The sequence below is a fragment of the Diabrotica virgifera genome, chromosome 5 (assembly GCF_917563875.1).
Source record: "Diabrotica virgifera virgifera chromosome 5, PGI_DIABVI_V3a".
Classification (NCBI taxonomy): domain Eukaryota; kingdom Metazoa; phylum Arthropoda; class Insecta; order Coleoptera; family Chrysomelidae; genus Diabrotica; species Diabrotica virgifera.
The window spans coordinates 37,529,393-37,554,597 of NC_065447.1; the positions used below are offsets into that span (position 1 = coordinate 37,529,393).

The 25,205-nt window shown below is 33.7% G+C and overlaps 1 protein-coding gene across 1 annotated transcript in view; it reads left to right on the forward strand.

Moving 5' to 3' along the window:
- The first annotated feature begins 17,453 nt into the window (after window positions 1-17,453).
- LOC126884988 (myrosinase 1-like) overlaps window positions 17,454-25,205 on the forward strand; it is a 56,270-nt gene continuing 48,518 nt past the window's right edge. Inside the window, exon 1 of the mRNA XM_050651378.1 lies at window positions 17,454-17,573. Within this exon, the coding sequence (XP_050507335.1) occupies window positions 17,524-17,573 (50 nt within the window). The 5' untranslated portion in view covers window positions 17,454-17,523. The remainder of the gene's footprint in view (window positions 17,574-25,205) is intronic.

Below are 25,205 nucleotides of genomic sequence, written 5' to 3' on the forward strand. Positions count from 1 at the left end.
CTTCTTTTTCCTCTTCTGGGTTCATCTCTTTTTTCGAGGAATCCCAGGCTTCATTTTCTCTAATTATTTCTGCTGCTTTCTCCTCTTTCTTTTCTGTCCTTGCTTCATTGCCAAATTCATTTCCACCGTTTGTTTCTTGTCTAAATTATCCTTTTTCCGTATCTCATGTTCCTGGTTTATTTCCAGAATGTCCTGTTCTTCTTCTTTTTCCTCTGTGATTTTCATCGTGCTATTTTTGAAATCTATCACCACATGTTTCTCTGACAATTGATCCACTCCTACGATCATATCATGCATCATGTTCGGCATTATAACACAATGTAATGCATAAAATTTCTTCCCCAATCGAACCCTTATTCGTATTCCTTCATTTATAGTTGCCAAAGTCCGTTTATTTGCGCCCACTAAATTTACCCTGGGAATTTTGTAAATTAAATTGGTTAAATCAACCTCTTCTATTAATTTCCTGTTAATCAATGTAATGTCCGAACCAGTATCAATCATAATTTTAATCGGTTTCTCATTGATAAAACCATCTACAAATTTTAAATTTACTCCACTTCTTTTATCATTATTTCCTGCTAATTTAATAAATTCCTTCGGGTGACAAAAAATTCCTGTTTGTTTTTTTTGTGTCTAGTGAGCGCCTTCGTGAAAAGACGCTTGCTGTTCTTCTTCGCTTCTTCTTCCGTCGCTTTGTTTCTCATCCTCATATTCATCTATTTGCGTATTGTTTACCGCTCTTCTATTTTCTCTTGGTCTGTCGGACCCGTATCGGTTTCCACGATTTTCCTGTTCGTTCCTTCTATTATCATTTCTGTCTTCTTGATATGTGCGGTTGTCATTTCTATTATGATTTTCTCGATATCTCTCTTCGTTCCATTGCCGATTTCTTTGTTCATAGTTTCCTCTTCCGTTGTCTCTATTTTCGTTTTCCCTCCTCGGAATAAATTCTCTTCTTGTATAATCTCTCCTAAAGTTTTGTCTTCTATCTCTATAGTCTTGATTTTCGCGTTGTCTATAATTTCCTTGAGATCTTCTTATTTCTATTTCTCTCATTTTTGCTTCTCGTATTTGTAAGAATTGGCACAACTTGTCGATATCTTTGTAATTTTGTAAAGTTATGTGATCTTCTAAGGTATCTTCAAAATGTCTGGCTATCAGTTCTACTAGCTGTTCGGACGAATAATTGTAATGTGGGTGTTTTGCATTGTTGTATAATTGTAGTGCGTATGTTTTTTCTGAAATACCCATTCTATCATGGTACCTCCCATTTTGCAACTCCTTGATTATTTCTATCTGTTGTATTTTTCCCCAGAAATAACTCAGGAACTTTTGTTCGAATTTATGCCAATTGTCCAAGTCTTCTTCTTTGCTATCAAACCATAAACTCGCCTCATCTTCAAGATGGTTCCTTATCATTTCTTTGGCTGTTTCGAAGTTACTGATGTATCGTACTTTCTTTTTTAAATTATTTATGAAAATTACTGGGTGTAATTTTTTTACATCCCCGCCAAATCTTATTTTCACATCCTCTGTGCTATGGATAAGTTTTTCTTTTCTTTCTCCGAAATTCTGTTGTGTCTTGTTTTCGGTGACTTGTTTTTCTATTTCTTTGATTATTTTTCCACTTCTTGTCTGTCTTCTTGAATAGCGTTTTCCAGCTTGTTCTCCAAATTTTCTAGTTCCTTTTTCTGGCAATTTGTTAACTCCTTCATTTTATTTTGAATTTTCATTTCTTGTTCTTTCATGTGATCTTTAATTCTCTTCTCTGTTTTTTCATCTCATTTTTCATTGTTGTCAAACATGCTTTTATTTCCTTTTCATATTTCCCCATGCGTTCCTCCATTTTCTGGTTGTTTTCTTCTATTGCTTGTTTTGTTTCCTGTTGATTGTCATCCATTTTTTGTTGTGTTTGATCCAGTTTCTTTGATATTTCTTCCTGATTTTTATCCATAGCTCGTTTTGCTTCATCCATTGCTTGTTTTGTTTCCCTTTGATTTTCTTCCATTATTTGTGACTGGAGTTGCATCAGTTGTAATAATTTATCTATTCCTGATAATTCCTGTTTTTCTGTTGCCATGATTGTTGTTTCGAAAATGTCTTCTTGTTCTATATGTTCTTCTTGTTCCAAATGTTCATCTTGTTTTTTGTTTTCTTTGCTTTTGCTTCTGGTGATCGACATGTAGCTAAAATTTATCCCCGCCTGATATGAAATTCGAAAATACCTTGTATGTTGTAGAGACGAAAATTTTTCTCTCCCCAAATATAATCAATTTATCACACAAATTTTTAAATTTATCAAACTTCAAATCAATCAAAAATAAAATAAATATGTAAAAATCTTACCTAGATCTTTTCCACACTGTCTGAACATTCAAAACTTCTCTCTCCCCATTCAAAATTGCCAAGCCAATCAGAAACATTTCTCTCTTCACATTCCTCTTTTTTCATTCGAAAAAACCCATGCATTCTTTCAACAAATACTTCTACTCATAATAAATACTTTTCGAGAATTCTACAAATATTCTTGGGCTTAAACAAAAGGACTTAAATTTTCAAATTTCTCTACCTTATTTTTCTAAAAACTAATAATTACAATTACCTGTGGATTTTGCCTTTCCCGTAACAAAACAACCTTTTTAAAATTACAATCCGAAATAAATTGTCTTTTCACTTCACGTTATTTACAAATGTCTTTAGTTCTTCAGGGAAAAACTCATTAACCCTTAAACGCCCAAGGGTGGGTAAAAAATGTCCACCTAATGCGTATTCCCTTGTAACATATTTATTACGTGTTCAAAAATTTTTCAAAAATTATTTATTGTTAAAAATACAGCCCTTTATCGAATGTTAATTTGGTTCTAGCGATATTTTTGAAAATAAAAATAATATCTTAAGTTAAATATGGGTGGGCACAAAAAGTAGACCCTTGGTAGAGCTTGTTATTAAAGGTTTCTATATAATTTCTCATTGGTAGGAACGTAATCCATATAATTATCGACGTCTAATTACATAATCGACATAATTATCCGCTATTGAGGAGGCTGAAAGGAAGAATGTGGAAAAAATCGAGAAATCTGAATTACAGGCTTTTACTTGTATGTTAATTTTGATGTACACCGTAATTTTGTTGTAAGGTGTGTAAATTGTTTATATTAATATTTTAGAAGATGCTGTGTTTAGTAAGCATCAGATTCTTGAGTTTAATCCATTTGCAACAACTCTCAATAAATATATTAGCTATTTTCGAGGTGGACATTTTTTACCCACCCTTGGGCGTACATGGAACCTAAAAAAGGTTGGGCGTTTAAGGGTTAAGGATAAAAATCCACTGCGTAAAAGCTTACTTCTAATAAATAGTTAAAAATTAATATACAGGGTGTATCAAATTTATGTGCCCGCGTTATATTAAAAAAAAAATAAAATTTTATTCTATCTTTGATTGATAAAATGATACACAATAATACATAGAACGCCAATAACACTAAGGATCTCGGATAAGTCAGATAAGTTAATAACAATGTCCCAAAAAGTAAGAAGCGATATGAAAGAACAAAAGGGAAACTAAAAAATAAAGCAATACGCAAAACAAAATAAGAAGTTTAAGAAGAAATCCAAATCACAAACAGAGAAAACAGTATTCTAAAAAATAGAAATAAAATACTCAAGGCGAAGAAATAAATTTTTTCTACGGCCGTGCTCAAAGAGCCACTTTCACGCACGCATTTCGTTTCCGAAAGTTGCACTTTCCCGCAAGGCGTGCGTGAAAGTAAATTTTCCGCACGACGTGCGGGAAAGTAAAATACCTTGTAATATGACATTATAATAGGTTTGTTCTAGCAAACAGTCAAACTAGTCAGAAACCGTCAGCAAACAGTTGGTCAGTGAGAAAACATAATACAGTCACCAGTGCTATCCCATCTACTCGCGCTGGTCCACTATTCGCTGATGGTTTCAAACCGTTTGAAACTGATGCTAGAACAAACCTAATATATTATAATACATGCAATAAGCTAATATTTAGATATTATTTATTAATTTATTTCAAATTTATCTTATAGTGTTCATGTCTTAATTAGCGCAATCATTCGATGGAATAACATTATTTTGACATATTATTTAAAAGTCAGATCAGTAGACAATTACAATGGTTTTGGATCGTCGTCATGGAAACCAATATCGTCGTCGTGGTAACCCATTAAATGTGTCTTCCCCGCACTCGACTGCTTGACCGAACTCCGCTATCGCGTCGTTCGGGTCAACGGCAGTCTCGTGCGTGAAAGTATCACTTTCGGCACTAGTTAGGAAAATAACTATTATCTACTCTATGTCATATTATGTGTAAGTTTTTAGTTTGTGAAAACTGTCATTATAGATAGCAGTGCGTGAAGTCTTTAAAGTGAGCGTGAAGTAACAATGTATTTAAATCGGACTTACTTTTTCGCACTGTTTTTGACACACTTTCATATAATCAAATATCCTTAACTTTCGCGTTGTCATGGTGATGACATAATGAGCAATAAATTACGACGAAAGTTTTGACAGTTTTGTATTTTGAAAGAAGTTAGGATTTTTAAATGTCAAAATTCTAAAAATTGTAGAATAGAAATGAATTCCAGTGACGAAGAGTAACAGTTTTTTTATTTGTTTATGGTAGAGTAGATAAAATATTGTATGAAACTGTGCGTGAAGTACTTTTTGCGAACTTACGCGATGTATAGCACTCGCACCGCTGTCGCTCGTGCTCTAAATATCGCGTTGGTTCGCAAAAAGCATACTTCACGAACTGTTTCATAAATAACTATTTATGACTTTTTAAAAGTTTTATTACTTTTTAAAAGGAGTCGAGAAAATAAGATTGTAATTTATTATTTTATTGGAATATAGGCCAAAATTTAGGTTAAAAATTTAATTTATTGATGTTATGTCAGAAATATATTTATGTACTTAAAGGGCTCAAAATTGATACACGTAATGGAAATGATTTGCAAACTGTAATTGCGAAATTCTCAAACAAAAATAAGGTCTACTGATCTAAACAGTAAAGGCAAGGAAACTAGGAGAAAAATAAAACATGGTAAAATTGATAAACGTAGATAATAAATTAAAAGAAAAATTATTAACAGGTTGTGCAAAAAATGGAAAATCTATTAATTGTTGTCGCAAATATAAAAATTGAAGGGAAGCAACGGATTTGAAACTAATAAATAATACGAAGCAAAGGAAGAAAATGATCATTAAAAAGAAAACAGGTACAAATATACAGCTAGGTAACTTTAAGGGGTGAGAAAACAGATGGCCACGTGAAATGTGAAGGGAACCTATAACGAGGGAGCTGCACAAGGCTAAATAAGCGGGAAATAAAATATCTGAAATTATATAGATCTGGTATAAGGATTATCTGGTATCAAAGAAGATAGTGCGGAAACTCTGACTGTTGACCAAAAATGGGGAAAAATTCAACATGCCTTAGTATCAGTTGGAAAAGAAACACTCAAACCACTTGGAGAAAAAACAAAATCTTGGATGACAGTAGAAATTCTTGAACTTATGGAAGAACGAAGAAAACATAAAACAAAAGACCCGAATAAATACAAAGAAATTCAGAGAAACATCAGAAATAAAATTCGAGAGGCAAAAGAGAAGTGGCTCTCCGACAGATGCAAAGAAATAGAAGACCTGGATAAAAAGTACGACAGCTTTAATTTACACAAAAAAATCAAAGAAATGACAGGTTCTAGAAAAAGCACAAGAACGAATACCCTTAAAAATGATAAAGGGGATATTATTACTGACGTGAAGGAGAGATTGTGTCAATGGACCAATTACATCCAACAACTCTTTAATGATGAAAGAGGAGAACTGTCATTAGAAATCACAGAGGATACCGGACCACCAATATTAAGACACGAAGTCATCTATGCCATTAAAAACACGAAAGAGGGTAAAGCTACTGGACCAGATGATGTGCCCATCGAATTATTAAAACTTATTGATGACGATTGTATTGATGTAATAGTTGAACTCTTTAATCTAATATATCAGACTGCCACAATCCCCAAACAATGGCTGCAATCGACCTTTGTAGCAATTCCCAAAAAGTCAAGTGCAATAATCTGCTCGGATCACAGAACAATATCTTTAATGAGTCACACACTTAAAACATTTTTGAAAATAATACACAGTAGAATTGTTAAAACTCTCGAATATGAAATCAGTGACACACAATTTGGCTTTAGAAATGGTATGAGCACACGAGATGCTTTGTTCGGCTTGAATGTGCTGGCCCAGAGATGCATGGACATGAATCAGGATATGTACATATGTTTTGTAGACTTTGAAAAGGCATTTGATAAAGTTCAACATAAAAAGCTTGTAGATATATTAAAAAGCAAAAATATTGACAGTCGTGACATGAAAATTATATCTAATATATATTGGAATCAAACTGCCAAGATAAGAGTTGACAACCAGGACACCCAAGATATCAAAATACAGAGAGGAGTCCGTCAGGGTTGCGTGCTGTCTCCACTACTTTTCAATGTCTACAGTGAAGCGGTATTTCAAGAAGCGCTCTCAAATTCAATAGAAGGTATATCTATCAATGGAGAAGTTTTGAACAACTTACGTTTTGCAGACGATACAGTAATAATAACAGATAACAACAATGATTTACAGAACGTAATGCAACGCCTTAATGAACGCTGTCATGAGTACGGACTGAAGATGAATTTAAAGAAAACTAAATGCATGATCATAACTAAATCGGCACACGTAAACATCCAATTAACTATTAAAGATACTGTGATTGAGAGTGTGGATAACTACAAATACTTAGGAACATGGATAACATCAAATGTAGACCAAACCAAAGAAATTAAGACACGTATTGAAATAGCACGTGCATCATTCATTAAACTTAAAAAATTTCTTTGTTGTCGGGATATAAGGTTAGAACTACGCCTAAGGATGCTTAGATGTTACGTGTTCTCTACTCTTCTTTATGGCTTGGAAGCGTGGACGTTGAAACAAGTCCATTTGAATAAGTTGGCTGCCTTTGAATTTTGGTGTTACAGAAGAATTCTACGAATATCATGGATTCAAAGAATGTCGAACGTGGAAGTAACTAGAAGGATAGGAAATCAACCGGAAATAATACTAACTATCAAAAGACGAAAACTTGAGTACTTGGGACATGTGATGAGAGGGCAAAAATACTCATTATTACAACTTATTATGCAAGGCAAAATCCGAGGAAAGCGAAATGTGGGAAGACGAAGAACATCCTGGCTTAAGAACTTACGGGAATGGTTCGAATGCAGTAGTGCAGAGATATTTAGAGCGGCAGTCAACAGGGTCCGCATTGCCATGATGATTTCCAACCTTCGATAGAAGATGGAACTTAAAGAAGAAGAAAGGATTATTGTTTCTTAAGTGGTTAAAGAAGAAGGTTAATAAACTTTGAACCGATGCATGGTGAGAAATAAAACAATTCACAATTTACAGGGTTCGAGAGAAGAGCGGAATGGTAACAAAGACATTTCATGAATTATTACGAGAAGATTTGACCAAATCTGACACAATTGATACGACTTGATACCTCAAACCAGATGGACTAAAGACATAAGCTATTCGCTTGGTGTCGTTAGTCCATCTGTTTTGAGGACTGCGTCTACTTCTGTTATTTGCTCTTGGTCACCATTTAACAACTCGCTTCGTCTAACGGTTGTCTTCCATTCTCCCCTATGTGTCCTACCCACCTCCATTTTAACATAGCAATATTTTGGATTACATGTTATTTATTAAATATACCTTGTGTTATAATTAATGTATTTTACATACAAAAATTAAATTTTAAAATAAATTTTTAAACAAAGAGTAGGCGAATAGTTGACTTTTGTAAAAATTCATACGACGTCATCGTAATTTTAGCAGTTAATGTAAATACCGTCTATAAGATAGCCAATCAGTTTCACAAACACTACATTATGAATATATGATAAGAACAGGCTTAATACCTAATATAAGTAGTAGATCATTTGAAGGAGAGACAAAATAGTACATTATGCAACGAGCATATAATGATAATTATTATAAAGCGAGTATGAGGATTACTAAACGAGCCGCCTAGCGGCGAGTTTCGTACAGAGTACGAGCTTCATAATGATAATTAAATGCAAGTTGTATACACGATTTTTTCTATGATCATTCACAAGAACAAATATTTTCATATTTATTAATTTTATAACTCAAACAAATTAAGTATTTTGTCATTTTGACAGTTTGTTTACATATTGAGAACTGTCAAATGGTATGTTTTTGACTTACCATTGGTCACTGTGGTTGTGTCACCTTTATCGCGATTGCCACATCGCGATTGTATTGGTTAAAAATCTGTACCTTAAGGCTATGGGTACATAATTCGCAAATATTTTACGTGTATCCTTACTTTTTCTGTCTTTACACGGTAAATTACGTGTAGTAAAATTCACACTGGTGTGGATATGTAAACATTACTAGAATGTCATTCTACTTGAAAATGTCATAATTAATTTAAAGAGATGGCTTTTGAATGTTCTTGGATGACTGTTATTTTTATAATTGCAAATGATTAATTCAGTTAATAAATGTGATAATTTTTTCACTAACTATGTTTTCAGTGATTGTAATAATTTATTTGTACAACAAAAACTAATAATCAATCGAGAAAAGAGGAAAAGTGTTAAAGTGATTTTTTAATAATAATATGTTGTTATTTTGGAACGCTTACAATATTGAACATCTCTAACAACAAAATACTTGGATCACAGGATATATCTGATGTATTCTCTGCTTGGATCTTCCACAAATAATACACAATAAATAACTTTTTATTAAGTTCACGTCTTAAATCAATTATTTATCAAATACACTATATATCAATAATATTTAATCAATTTCTCAAAATATTCCCGATGCAATGTCAAATATGTAAAATTGTCACTGATTGTCAGTGTCTGACTGACAATATATGCTGACAATATTATATTCGGTTGAGTGCGTTGTAAGACAAAGACAGATTTGGAAAATTTTACCACGGCATTGTGTTCATTTTTTTCAAATCCTGAAAAAACCAATAAATATTTTTGAAAAATTTAAACGCAGAATGAAAGACTAAATTATTACCGAGGGCCGAAAGTCCCTTAGAATAAATAAAAAGTTTATTTTGAATGAGATATTTGAAATTAAATATCACACTAAATTTTCTCTTAGTTTTTTCACCCCTGTAACTTATTAAAATAAACATTATAGAAGTTCTCAGGGACTTTCGGCCCTCGCTAATAACGTAATCTTTCATTCTGCGTTTAAATTTTTCAAAAATACTTATTAGTTTTCTCAGGATTTGAAAAAAATGAATCCCCATTTGAATAGCATTGCAGCCGAAAATACGTACCGATCCTCTTAATGAAAATCTGTATCATAATGAAGTTCATTATGATACAGGTAGTGACATTATAATTGTTATGTTATATACTATTTCTCATGATCATCTTTCAGTGCGTCACAGTTTTTCGATTTCTTTCTAACGCATTAAATTGTATGTGACAGAAAAAAAGGCACGTCCGTTCTTACAGACATTTACAACATTTATTCTAGTTGTCGATAGATGGAGCCATAATAAAAATAATATTTTTTTTTAACTAGATAATAATATTACAAATATAATCTGTATAATTTATAAGACTATACAAATCAAAGAAAATACCATTTTATAAATGCAAGAAACACATTTGATTTGTTTTCATTCCAAATTGAAAATAAAATGTGACAACTGTCAGATTTAACTAAAATGTCATGTTAGAATAAATGTCATAAATGTGTATTATCACGGACTTACGCTTTTTCCTATCATTTGTTACGCACTGAAAAATGCTCATAAAAAGGACAATAGATGGTTATAGTATAAGAATAGAAAAAATACAAATCGTGTTTTCTTTGTCAAGTAATTGGTTTATATTTGTATTGGCTTAATGTGTAATATAAGATCTTGCCTTATGTAATCTTTTTCGGTTAAATTAAAAAAAAAGACTAAAAGTTCACCCATTTAAAAAATATCTTTGTTCAAATATTACTATGTAAAAATAAAATACAATAAAAAGTGTAATTTAAAAATGCTCTACGACTCAAATATTTAATTTATTCAGACGAAATACCCTTATTCTAATTTTGTAACGTAAGCCCTAGTCTTTTGTTGAAGAGGTAATGCGAGAAACTCTGGAAGATGAAATAGTCGGCTTAAGAGTAAATGGAGCCTTATTTAACAACTTTAGATATGCAGATGTTACAGTAATAATAGCCCATAGTTTACAAGACCTGCAAAGACTCAATAATACAATAGTAAGGTATAGTAGGGAGTACGGACTCTCTCTCAATATCAAAAAGACGAAGTTTATGAAAATTAGTAAAAACAACCATAATACTAACGAAATTTTGATAGTAGAGGGCCAACAGATGGAAAGACTAAAAAGTACACTTACCTAGGAACACTTATAACAGAAAATATTGACTACACTGTAGAAATCAAGGTCAGAATCGAAAAAGCACATTCTAATTTTATGAAAATCAAAAAGGTCCTATGTAGCAAAGATTTAACATTTTAGCTCTTAAAGTACGCCTAACAAGATGTTACGAATACAGTGTACTACACTATGGAGTGGAATCATGGACTTTAAATGTAGAGACAATGAGACGACTTAACGCCTTTGAAATGTGGACCTATAGAAGAATTATGAGGGTTTCCGGGGTAGATAGAGTTACGAACAATAAAGTACTGAGAAGAATAGGTAAAGTGAAGGAAGTTAAACTTACAATTAAAGAAAGAAAACTACAGTATCTCGGGCATGTGATGCGGGGCGAGGAGTATGGCATTCTGCTACTCGTAATGCAAGGAAAAATAGATGGCAGAAGAAGCATCGGAAGCAGACGAATTTCATGGCTGAAGAACCTAAAAGAATAGTTTGAACCTCAAAAATTAAAATAGGTATGATGATTGCCAACCTCCGTAGCGGAGATGGCACCTGAAGAAAAAGAAGAAAGTAAGCCCATTGCAGACGTAATTTTCCAACTAAGATCGGAGCTTAACTCTGTCTGTGTTTTATACTTTACAGTAAATATTATTTTCTTCTATATTTAAAGAAGGAATTTGTATTTAAATTCATATATGTATGCATAGCTTCACTGAGGATGCATGAGGATGCTTAAATAGCTATATGGAGATGGCGGTCCAACTCTGAATCAAATATAAACAAAAACTACCGTTATATCTTTTTCATATATGTATGTACAAGTGTTAAGGTTTTAGTAATCCGTATGCTGTAGAAAATTGTAGATTACACTTAAAAAACAGAAAAAAATATATGGAGAACACAGAAACGTACAGGTTATAACGTGTGATCCAAAATTATTGTCACCATAGGTGGCTTTGAACGACAGAGATAGCTATACAGTGCATGTCTATTCTTAATTCAGATATACTTTCCAGTTTACGTCAACTTTGCAATGTGCGTCAACTTAACAAGAAAAGTTAGGTTATGTAGTTTGTTTGATTTTATTTATTATTGTTACTCATAATTTTGTTAATTCTTTTTATTTCTGATTAAAGTTCTGTGTTAGGCTTTGACTGATTTTTTATGTTTTATAATGTTAATCATAATTAATTGATAAACCAATGATATAAATTCAGATTAAAACAAGACATACGTAATTTTTTGCACGGCTAGCTTGGATCCCAATAATTGTGGATCGCTCGTTATAATGTGATTTACAGACTCACAAAAACCACACAGTAATACGATAACACTAAAAAAGTATAGCAATGAAGCCATAATGGCATATGAAGTTGAAACTTTCAAAGATTATAAAAAACAGAACACGTATGAGGTCGCTAACGTCCTTGCAGATAAACTTTCTAAAGTTTTTATTGTTGAAGCGTCTGAAAATTTCTATATTATTTTTGAAAAAATGTTCAGATATCCTTTCTCTTCCACTATCACTAATAATGTGTTGATTTAATGCACTTTTTCTTCATGTGCCTTGTCCATTCCCAACGTTGGCAATTAACGTAAATATTTTGATTTTGTCTATAATAGTCCAAGTAATGAAGCTTATAAGAGGACAATCGCAATTTTTACAGAATGGATCGATTTGCTTGAAAATTTGAGAATAAGTAGTGGATAGTCCAAGGATCAAAATCTATATGATGCCGAAAGGCGCTTTTACCATTGGAGTGGTTGCCACCCCACCACAGGGGTGGAAATTTTTTATTATATTTTGACCTTAAAAGTTGGTAAAATCATTCATTCTAAGCAAAAAACCTTCTATACATTTTTTTGATAAAATTAATATTTTTCGATGTATTCGCTAACGAAAACGTTAGTTTCATATCGAAAAAATAAATGTTTTTAATAAGATTTCTGCTAATAACTCCAAAAGTTTTCATTTTATTAAAACAACTTTACTTAGCAAAAATGTACCTTTTAAAAAAAATAAACACAACTGTTTTTTTTAATTATGTTTGAGACCAATGGTAATCGAGCTATACTTTGTTATATGTTACCTCTTCTTCGTCAAATGCTAAATATTGTAGATTCAAAGTCAAATGACGGGAAAACTCTGCATTTTTCGAGGATAACTATTTCAAACTAATTTAAAGTATTTAAAAATGTCTATCTATAGAAATAAAAAAAAGTCACTAGCTCAAAAACTAAGTGACTTATAATAAAAAGAATGTCAGTCCCAAATTTTTTCAGACAAAAATTGATCGGATGAAACCCCCTAATCACCACCCTAAATAAAATTAGTCATTGACCTTATTTGGTCTTGTTTACTCTTATGTATTTTTAATAGGTTCTATAAGTTTGACCGGATTCGAATTATTAGTTTAAAAAATGGAGTCAAAAGCGAATAACAACTTTTTGTAGTTAGGAAAGAAATGGCTTTTTCTTCAGAATAGAAAGAATAATATCAGCGATACAAAAAAAATGTTTAAAAATGAAATTGTAGGTTATCTATTTCCCAAGAAATTGATTTGCAAAATTTTTCTAAGGCAAAGATTGAGTGAGCTATTCACCATTAAAACTTATAATAACATGCAAAATCCACCTTTACCAACCCATTCAAAGTCACCTCTTTTTGCGAGGATTTTAAAAAGATTTGGTGTTAATAGGCTTATAGATCTTATAATAACCTACAAAATTATTTTCTACCGAAATTTCTAAGAATATCAAATAGTTACAGTTAAAAAATCAATATATTTTTTTGAAAAAAAAAAGGAGAAATCCAATGGAAGCATAATAATGTAAGTTGCCGGTGTTTTTAGTCATTGGCCTTATTTATTCTTCTTTATTTATGTATTATTAATAGATTTTAGAAGTTTGACTGGCTTAGAATAATTAGTTTTTAAAAAACTTAAAAAGCGAATAACGAATTTTTGTACTTTGATAAGAAATGCCATTTTCTTCAGAATAGAAAGATTAGCATCAGAGATACGAAAAAATGTGTAAATATGAAATTGTAGATTATATAATTCCCAAGAATTTGGTTTGAAAATTTTTTTTCTACGGCAAAAACTGAGTGAATCGTAAATGAGTATATCGAAAAACATTGATTTTTTCGATAGGTCTTAAACTAACGTGTGCGATAGCGAATAAATCGAAAACTATTAATTGTATCAAAAAATTGTATAGAACATTTTTTGCTTAGAATGAACGTTTTTATCAACTTTTGCTGTCAAAATATAATAAAAAATTTACGCCTCCGAGACGGTGTGTCAACCATCCACATGGTAAAAGCGCCTTTCGGCATTATATAGATTTTGATCCTTGGACTATTCACTGCTTATTCTCAAATTTTCAAGCAAATCGATCCATTCTGTAAAAATTGCGAGGTGAAAAGCTTCAGTTCCTGGACTATTACGGTAGATCTGAATAGTTCGGCACATGACAATCGGAACCATTACCGCAAGTTTTGGAGCCACGAGTGTCTCCTCCTTCCTTCCTGGACCTCTTCTGCTGTCTATTTTGACTGGGGTGATTACCCGTTGTCCTAGGTGAACGACAAACGAGACAACGCGACACGACGCGACGCGACGCGAAAATATCAAGTAATGGTTGTGTTTGTGTATGGCCTACGTTTTCGGGTTAATCAGTCTACGACAAGACGCGACGAAGTGCGAACTTGATTTGTTCGCGACGAGACACGACACAGTGTGACGCCCCATTGCTTTTTTCAATTCAAATTATCCTACGCAATAGATAAATAAATAAAAACTAATAATAACTATATAGTATCAATGTTTTTTCATTAACATACCTTAAAGTCAGTAACAGCCTCTCCTCAATAGAATTTGGTTTTTGAAAATTACTTATTGATAGTTATTGATAGCTCAGTTATTCATACTGAGTTTAACAGCTACAATGATATAATTGAAAGTGAATAAGCCACAATACTCTTTAAACCAACGTGGATTATTTCATTAATTTCGGATATTAATGAATAAACTCTCCAAATTTACTCGTTCTAAATATATGACATTTGTTGTCTTTCTTTTTCGTTTATTGAATTTTTTAGCTAAGTATTTAAAATATGAATTTTCTAGTAACACTGCCGTATACTTCCCCACACTTAAGAATAGGAATGAATAATTGACATGGTCACGTTTTTCCTGGTTTGAGTGATGGAAAGCGACGCGATGCGACGCTACATAAGCCACACGTCGCGTGAATTACTGGTCGCATCGCATCGCAACGCATCGCATCGCGTCGCGTCGTTTTCCGTCGCTCACCTAGGACAACGGGTTAGCTGTAGTACTCTATATTTATTTTGCCTCATAACGGGACTCAAGTATTCCAACTTTCTTTTCTTTATCATTATTCCTACCTTTCTTTCTTTGCCTATCCGGCGTAGTACCTCCTCGTTGGTCACGTGCTGGTCCAGGATATACGTCGGTAAGCCCACATTTCGAAGGCCTCTACTTTTTTCATTAACGTTGCAGTGATTGTCCACGCCTCCATTCCCTATAACAAATCCGGTAATACATAGCACTTCAGAAGTCGGATTTTGAGAGTTATGGTGAGGCTGTTAGAGGTGAAAATTTGCTTCATGCTAGTGAACGAAGCTCTTACTTTTTCTATTTTTATAGGTATTTCCTTCGCTTGATCTCAACTTGAATTAATGTATGAATCCACTTATTCAATTCTTTGATTTTCTAATATCAGTTGCCTTGGTTGTTGTTGGGTTTTGCTTACTAACATCCATTTGGTTTTTGTGATGTTTAGTTTGAGTCCCAAAATGGGAGAAAACAAAAGCATTGGCCATCGATAGAAGGAAATGGAAGGAAATGTATAAAAAAAGGACTGAGAACCCAACCCGATAGAGATCTTTTGTGCATACTTAATTCCAGTTAAACTCTAGGATGCCAATACTTCTACTGAAGTTGATTAGCATCCTAGGTGTCCAGTTTCCTATGTCAGAGGGCGCTAGGGTGACCTCTTCTAGGACTTTTAGACGTTTGCAGAACAATGCTACGCAGTTGCATAGTATACTGCCGTTTCTGTCTCGTTGTCACAGAAACAACCGTTCTCACTATCTGATTGGCCCATTTTTTTGAGATGATATCTTAGAGGGCAGTGACCAGTGAGAAGGCCCGTGACCATTTTTATATCTTTTTTACTCATTTTAAGAAGGTGGGTTTTTGTAGTAGGCGACATTTTTAGGAGCCTTTTTGCTTGCCTTTGTCCTGATGTGTTAGACCAGTATAGTTATAGTTGATTTAGTTCCCAGGTCCGGAGTTCCTCTCTGAAGTGACTTGTTGTGTCCACAGAAGGGTTCTGAAACTTGAAATGGGGTATGGCCCCTTCTTTTGAGGCTATCAATTTCCTCGTTCCCTGCAATTCCCTTGTGACCTGGCACCCACATCAATGTTGCATTCCACCAGCTTCCCGAGGGATCGTTAACAGTCTCAAAGCAACTTTGACTCACATGTACATGACTTTAGAGTCTTTAGGGCAGCTTGACTGTCTGATAAAATAAAGAATTTTGCCCTACGAGTGTCTCGGTTGAGATATTCTTGGGCAACCAAGTCTATGGCATATATTTCTGCCTGAAAGATAGTTGTGGCGTTTAAAAAGATTTGGATAGCCTGAAATTGTGCCCAGTAACTCCCACACCTGATCTTTTATCTATCTTAGATCCGTCCGTATACAATACGATTGAACCTTATTCCCATTTCGGTTCAACCGCTTCGCCCATTTGGCGATTTTTTTATGACCACTATATAGGGTGTTAAGATGTTAAGATGACCTCCTGGACCGCCAGCTTTCATTATTTGTGTCTGTCGCAGCTTTAAAGCGGTGGTTACTGCCTCCCTCCTTATGCGAAAATTCAGTGGAGGAAGGATCACTATCGCCTCTTAGGTTGCAATGGGACATGTTGACATTGCACCTGTGATTCTCAGACAAACTAGCAGCTGCACTTTTTGTAGCTTGGCGTTAGCTGTTGTTTTGTGCTTTTTGTCACCATACGAGTGATGCGTATGTGAACATATTAGAAACTAGAAAATTTTGGCATTCGCTGACAACGCCTTGAGTGGATTAATAATTTTTTAACAAATCGGGATTCTTTGTTTAAGTTGGCAAATTGCTGTCATCTAAAAACCAGTGTTAAGTGGTGTACCACAAGGGTCTCTTTTGGGTCCACTAGTATTCGGTCCTGTTATTCCGGTCTTGAACTATGGCTGTACAGAAGGATCCTGAAGATACCATGGACAGACAAAGTCTCGATTGAAGAAGTACTACAGAGGATGAACACAACCGCAGATTTAGTCAACATCCTGAAGGACCTTAAGCTAGGGTCCTTGAGAGATATAATGAGAAATCAAGGCAGATACGAGCTACTCCAATGCATTTTACAAGGTAAAATTGAAGGAAAAAGGGCCCCAGGATGAAGAAAAATATCCTGGCTTGCTAATTTGAGAGCATGGTTTAGAAAGACCTCCACACAACTATTCCGTATAGCAACCAACAAAGTCATCATAACCAAAATGATCGCCAACGCTTAGAACGGACACGCACCCTAAGAAGAACTCCGTTCCAGAAGTCCGATTCCTGTTACTCTTTATTTTTATTAAGAATCCGCGTTGAGTAATTGTTTTGTAAATAACTTATATTCTGATAATTAATTGAACTTTGAATAATTATTTTACTATCTCAGACAACTTCAAGGCCTAAAGAGCAAACATATAGATATAAACCAAAAGAAGTGTGCAGATGTGGTATTTTATTGATAAGGGAAATATTTTTTTTGCGATTTAACAGCTATAGCTTTTAACTACGATATTAATTGGGTTTAGCAAAATCATACGTGACTAGAAAAAAGGGTTTAAGCACGGCTTTTTGTAATAATCGTTTCAAAAATCTGTTTAAAAGGAAGAACAGCAGCACCATCCAGCATTGTGGGCAAGTTTGTCTCGCTAACACAGTCAGAATGGTTCGGGCGTTGCATATTCTTGCAACGTTGCTTGCTCTACAAGTCAGGTAAGGCAATAGATATAAATACCTTTAATTTGAATATAAATTAAATAAATTAAAACTTTTTATGCACGACCGGGCGATAAAGCCCATATATTATATATATATATATATATATATATATATATATATATATATATATATATATATATATATATATATATATATATATGTTATATTTCTATTTGATATGAAAATTAAATTTTGATAATTATAGACAAAATTCAATTTAATATAAAATATTTTCAATTTTCTCAACCACGGGCATATAAATTTAGAACAACCTGTATACAACAAATTGTTATATTTAATTTTAAGAAGTGATTAAAACGATACTCGGAACAATGCGCTTAAAATAAAACTAAAGTGAAATCGAAAATAGGTCATTATCGTTGTTCGCGGAAGGTTCAATCATTAGCCGATGCTAAAGAAGACTTAGTGAAAGTAGATAATAGATCATTAAATGTTGTAATTAGTAGAAAGTAATTTTAGAATGGGAATTAACTATTTTCTTTGAAATCCATTAAGCATATTTAGAAAGTTTAAAAATTGGTTTTGAGGAATACTGCGAATGAGAGTTGGTGGTGGAATTTTGATTTGTGAATCTGGAAGGGATATTTAGAAAGGAGGGGAATGAATGACAAATAGAGATCAGAATGTTTTGAGCTGTCGAGAAGTGAAGTCGAGTAGTAGACGGTAGTGTTCGAGGAGTGAGAAAGTCGTTGTAGTTCCGTGAGTGTGGAGTATCTATCGTGGAACGAGAAGTAGGCCAGGTCGAGAGTAAAAGAACCTCCTTGAGCCAAGAGTTTCCGGTAGCTGATTGCAGTTTCGAAAAAGGTAGAACACAGCATCACGACAGAAGCAGGAAACGAGAGCTATACGAGCTAGTTTCGGAGGAGAACATTACTGGAAGCCAGGACGAGGTTTTGATTGCAGCCAAGGATAGCAGGAAACGGGTCTTGTGTGAAGACATTCTCAGTGCACCAGAAAAAGGTCAGTCTCATTTGTTTGGACATGAATGTATGGGTTTTTCGTAGTAAATACCACATTTAAAATTGAAAAAACATAATCAATAATATCAGAAAAGCTTCATCAAACTTAAATAGAATTGTTGCTGATAAATCATAATAGTTAAATGTTAATAAAAACTTTCAATTGGAAATCAAAAGAAAATAAGATTCCCATGTATAAATGTTATGTTTAAGAATAATAAGATATAGCAAATATTAAGCAGTGATTGCCATTTAAATAAAATAAACAATATTTTGATTACAATTGTAACCCATATGTGTATTTTTTTTTACTCTTTTCTTTTCTATCCCGATTAGGAACCATTAAGAAATACTAGAAGCCACGAAAGTAAGTAATTAATTTATAATTCGCCCTGAGATTGAAAACATATTGATATGTGATCTGGTTAATTAATTAGATTATTATTAAAGCATTGATTAAATTAAATGACATATAAAATTATTATCTCATATCAATAATCAAGATCCCAACAACTGTCGTCCAACGTGGAGGGCATTGTAAAGTATTTCTGGTGGCAAATTTGAAGGATAGAAAGAGTAAAGCCGGTATTTGAAAATTTATATGCCTGTGGTAAAAAGTGAGATACTTACATTTGATAACATAAAATTTTAGATCTCTTTAGGTACAAATTTTACATAACTGATTTAATATTTTATTTTTACGATATTACATTTGATATATTTATTGACAATTTATAATATTTGGGTGAGAAAAAGTCGTCTTGGTAACATACTAGTAAAATTTCATATTTGGCGGGGACAGTACTTCTTGAAAACAAATGTCTGTGACAAGAAGCCAAAGCAAAGACAACAAAAAACAAAAAGAACATTCAAATCAAGAGAATAATTCAGACCAAGAAGACATTTTAGACACGACAATCATGGCATCAGAACAGCAAGAATTATCAGGAATAGATAAAATATTACAAATGATGCAACTCCAGTCACAAAGAATGGAACAAAAACTGGATGAAAATCAACGTGAAACGAAACAAGCCATGGAAGAAACATCAAAGAAAATGGATAAAGTGGATCAAAAAATGGATGACAACCAAAAGGAAACAAAACAAGCAATAGAAGAGAACAATAAGAAAATAGAGGAACGCATAGAAAAGTATGAAAAGGAAATAAAAGGATGTTTGACAACAATGAAAAACGAGATAGAACAGCAAGAAATGAAAATTAAAGATCACATGCAAGAACAAGAAATTAGAATGAAGGACCACATGAAAGAACAAGAAATGATAATTCAAAACAAAATGGAGGAGTTAACGAATGGCCAGAAAAAGGAACTAGAAAATTTGGAAAATAAGTTAGAAAATGCTATTCAAGTAGACAGAGAAGAAGTGGAAAAAAGAATCACAGAAATAGAAAAACAAGTCACCGAAAACAGGACGCAACAGAATGTCGGAGAAAGAAGAGAAATGGTTATACATAGCACAGATGACGTGAAGATAAGGTTTGGCGGGGATGTAAAAAGATTACACCCAGTGCCGTTCATAAATAGCCTGAAAAAGAAAATACAGCACATCGGAAATTTCGAAACAGCAAAAGAAACTATCAGAAACCATCTCAAATATGAAGCAAGCCTATGGTTCGATAGCAAAGAAGAAGAATTCGGCAATTGGCAACAATTTGAACAAAAATTTTTGAATTATTTCTGGGGAAAGGTCCAACAATTGGAAATTAACAAGGAATTGCAAAATGGGAAATACAATGATAGGATGGGTGTATCAGAAAGGACATATGCTTTGCAAATGTACAATAATGCAAAACATTTACAATATAATTACTCATCGGAACAATTAGTCGAACTGATTGCAAGACATTTCGAGGAAACGCTGGAAGACCATATCACATTGCAAAACTACAAAGACATAGATAGTTTATGCCAATTCCTACAAATAAGAGAATCACGTCTAAGAGAAAGAAAATCAAGAAAGTCGCGAGAAGATTACAGGCCCCGAGAAACACAAGATTACAGAGATAGAAATCAAAATAGGAGGGACTATACAAGACGAGATTTTAATCCCAGAAGGGAAAACGAAAATAGAGACAACGGAAGAGGAAATTATGAACAAAGAAATAGGCAATGGAATGAGGACAGAAATCGAGAATACCAGAATAGAAACACCACACGCTCAAATCAAGAAAACAGAAATAATGGTAGACAAAATGAACAGGGATATCGAGAAAACCGAAACAGATCCGACAGACCAAGAGAAAATAGAAGAGAGGTAAATAATACCCAGACAGAAGAATATGACGGAGAGAGAAATTATGACGAAAATATAAACAACAATGAGCAACCGGCGTCTTTTCACGACGGCGCTCACTAAAAACAAAAAAACAAACAGGAATCTTTTGTCACCCCAAGGAGTTTATTAAATTGGCAGGAAACAACGAAAAGAAAAATGTAATTAATTTAAAATTTGTGGATGGATTTATCAACGAGACACCAATTAAAATTATGATAGATACTGGATCGGAAATAACATTGGTCAACAGAAAACTAATAGAAGAAGTTAACTTAACAAATTTAATTTACAAAATACCTAGGGTAAATTTAGTGGGCGCAAACAAACGGACATTGGCAACTATAAATGAAGGCATACGAGTAATGGTACGACTGGGTAAGAATATGTATGCACTACAATGTGTAATAATGCCAAATCTGTCACATGACATGATAGTAGGAGTTGACGAATTGGCAGAAAAACATGTAGTGATAGATTTTAAAAATAATACGATGAAACTAACAGAAGAAAAAGAAAAGGAACAGGACAAGGAACAGGAGAAACAAAATATGGACGAATCAGGTAAAGAACAAACAGTGGAAATGAATTTGGCAGCGAAGCAAGGACAAAGAAGAAAAAGGAGAAAAGGTCAGAAAAAGATAAAAGAAAATGAAACCTGTGGCTCCTCAAAAGAAGAGTTGAGCCCAGAAGAAGAAAATTTGAGAGTATCAGAAACAAAGGAAACCTGGGATTCCTCAAAAGAAGAGACGGGCTCAGGAGAAGAAGAAATAAAGCTAAAAAATGAAAGTGAAAAGAATATGATTGAAACAGTGGTATTTGAAGAGGAGGTATATGCAAACGAGGATGCAGAATGCACGGTAAACATGTGTGAAGAATCTGAGAAAAAAGACAGAAAATTGATATGTGGAGAAGGGAAAGAAAAAGAATTGCGGTTGATGTTAAGAAACTACGAAAATTTGATCAATGAGGAAAACAGAGTGGCTAAAAAGTACGAACATTCATTTGAGGTGAAAAACTTGGGAAATTTTCGATCAAAAACTTACCCGATTCCATACAAGTATCGACAAGAGGTGAAAGAAGAAATAAATAAAATGTTGGAAACTCAAATCATCGAAAGATGTGATTCACCATATGTTAACCCGATTGTGATAGTAAAGAAAAGCAGTGGAGAATTGAGATTATGTTTAGATGCCAGGAATATCAACCAGCACACTGTATCACAATATGAATCACCTCTAAACATCGAGGCCATTTTTGGAAGAATCACCGGGTCACACATATTTTCGAAAATTGACTTAAAACATAGTTTTTGGTTGATACCGTTAGCTGAAAAGTGTAGAAACTACACCGCTTTTTCTATTGATGGCATTGTCTACCGGTTTAAGGTAGTGCCGTTTGGATTGCAGAGTGCTTGTGCTGCACTCGTCCGAGCTCTACATACCATTTTGAATCGCCACGAAGATTTCATAGTTCATTATATCGATGATTTATTAATTTTTTCACAAGATACTCAGAGTCATCTGAAACACATAGAAATAATTCTGGAAGAATTGGACACAGCGGGATTGAAATTAAACATTGAAAAATGTCAATTTTTTCAAAAAGAAGTCATTTATTTGGGTTTTCAATTGGACACCAAAACAGTAAGATTATCCGAAGATAGAGTCAAGCTCATAGATGAATACCCAAGACCAACGAATTTGAAAACATTGAGAGGTTTTCTTGGCACGATTAATTATTTTAAAAAACTGATTCCCGATTTGAGCCAAAAGGAAATCCCTCTGATAAAGTTGCTTAAAAAAGGAATAAAATGGAATTGGAAAGAAGAACAGGAGGAAGCTTTCGAAACATTAAAACGAGAATTCGCAAAAGGAACGAAAATATACCACCCCATTTACAATTTACCTTTTATACTCCGAACTGATGCGTCCATACAAAAATTTGCAGGAGTTCTGTCTCAAATACAAAACGACCAAGAAGTGCCGATATGTTTCATATCGCGAGTGACTAAAACACATGAGAGAAAATATAGTGTTACAGAATTGGAGTTTGCCAGTGTACTATATTGCGTAAACAAATTGAGGTTTTACTTACTGGGAGCAAAATTCACAATCGAAACAGACCATGCAGCTTTAGTACATATCATGAAGAACAGATTAGTAAATAATAGAATACATAGAGGCATTCTATTATTACAGGAGTATGATTTTGAGTTCCGATATATAAAAGGAAAAGACAACATAATAGCCGACGCTCTAACACGGGATGAGGACACGGGAAAAAAGGAAACAATTACTCTACAGGTGGGACTAAATAGATTAATACAAGAAGAAGGGATATATTCGTTAAATGAGATAAGGACAAACCAAGAAGACCTAGAGGAAAGAGAGAAAAGAAGAGCGGAAGTAGAAAATGACATATATTTTAAGAGAATAGACGGAAAGGAACTATATTTAGTGACACAGACATTGGCCGAAAAGATAATAAAGAAATTACATGAGGACAATGGGCATATCGGTAGCAGAAAAGTTTGGCTCGTTTTTAGGGAAAATTACATCAGCCGACAGGATTACCGCATTGCAAAGGAAATTACCCAGAAGTGCGATGTATGTCAAAAATATAAGAGTCGGAATTTCAAAAACGAAAATGTTGCCAAAAATATTGAAGCCCGAAACAAACTAGACATTGTAGCAATAGATATGTTAAGCGATCTAATTATGACCACTAAAAGGAACAAACATATTCTGGTAATGGTGGATGTGTTTTCAAAATACGTAAAATTATATAGTTGCCGCACCACAAAGGGGGAGGAAATATTAAGAAAAATCGACAATTTTATAGCCATAGTAGGAACACCAAAAAAGATTCTACTGGACAATGCAACGTATTTCCGAAATGATCGTTTCAAGGGACAACTTCGAGAACGAGGAATAGAGACAAATTTTGTCAGCATCAGGCATCCACAGAGTAATCCTTCGGAACGATTCATACAGGAAGTGACAAAATTTCTTCGCATTGCAACAGATGGTCAACATCGCCACTGGGACAGGAAAATGGCGGAAATAGAAAGGTATCTAAATACAATTCCGAGCACAGTAACAAAGGAGACCCCAGAATACATCATGAAGGGTGTAATGCCGATAAGGCCATGGGAAGACCAAGAGCCAAAAGAATATCAACAGGTGATTGAAACCGTACAGAGAAGATTACGGCGAAGCAACGAAAAATATATCCAAAGACAGGAACAAAATAGAAAAAGAAGACCAGTGACTTTCCAAAAGGGTGAAAAAGTACTCGTGAGGGCATTACGAGTATCAAATCTTCCTGGCGGCATTTGCGCAAAGTTGATGCCTGTTTTCGAAGGCCCGTACATCGTGAATAATGAAAATGGGATAAATAGTTATGAGTTGAGGCACAGGAACTCGGAAAAGATCCGAGGAATTTATAATATTCACGATGTATACAAATATCACGAATAAAAGACAGAATTACATGAAGTAGATAGTAAGTTAGGATATAAGACGTAGATTAAAGTAAGGAAATATACAGGGAGTTGGTTTTGCCTCGAGAAAATTTATTTAAAAATGCAGATAAATTTTATCGAATACAAGGCGGGGATTTGTTATATTTCTATTTGATATGAAAATTAAATTTTGATAATTATAGACAAAATTCAATTTAATATAAAATATTTTCAATTTTCTCAACCACGGGCATATAAATTTAGAACAACCTGTATACAACAAATTGTTATATTTAATTTTAAGAAGTGATTAAAACGATACTCGGAACAATGCGCTTAAAATAAAACTAAAGTGAAATCGAAAATAGGTCATTATCGTTGTTCGCGGAAGGTTCAATCATTAGCCGATGCTAAAGAAGACTTAGTGAAAGTAGATAATAGATCATTAAATGTTGTAATTAGTAGAAAGTAATTTTAGAATGGGAATTAACTATTTTCTTTGAAATCCATTAAGCATATTTAGAAAGTTTAAAAATTGGTTTTGAGGAATACTGCGAATGAGAGTTGGTGGTGGAATTTTGATTTGTGAATCTGGAAGGGATATTTAGAAAGGAGGGGAATGAATGACAAATAGAGATCAGAATGTTTTGAGCTGTCGAGAAGTGAAGTCGAGTAGTAGACGGTAGTGTTCGAGGAGTGAGAAAGTCGTTGTAGTTCCGTGAGTGTGGAGTATCTATCGTGGAACGAGAAGTAGGCCAGGTCGAGAGTAAAAGAACCTCCTTGAGCCAAGAGTTTCCGGTAGCTGATTGCAGTTTCGAAAAAGGTAGAACACAGCATCACGACAGAAGCAGGAAACGAGAGCTATACGAGCTAGTTTCGGAGGAGA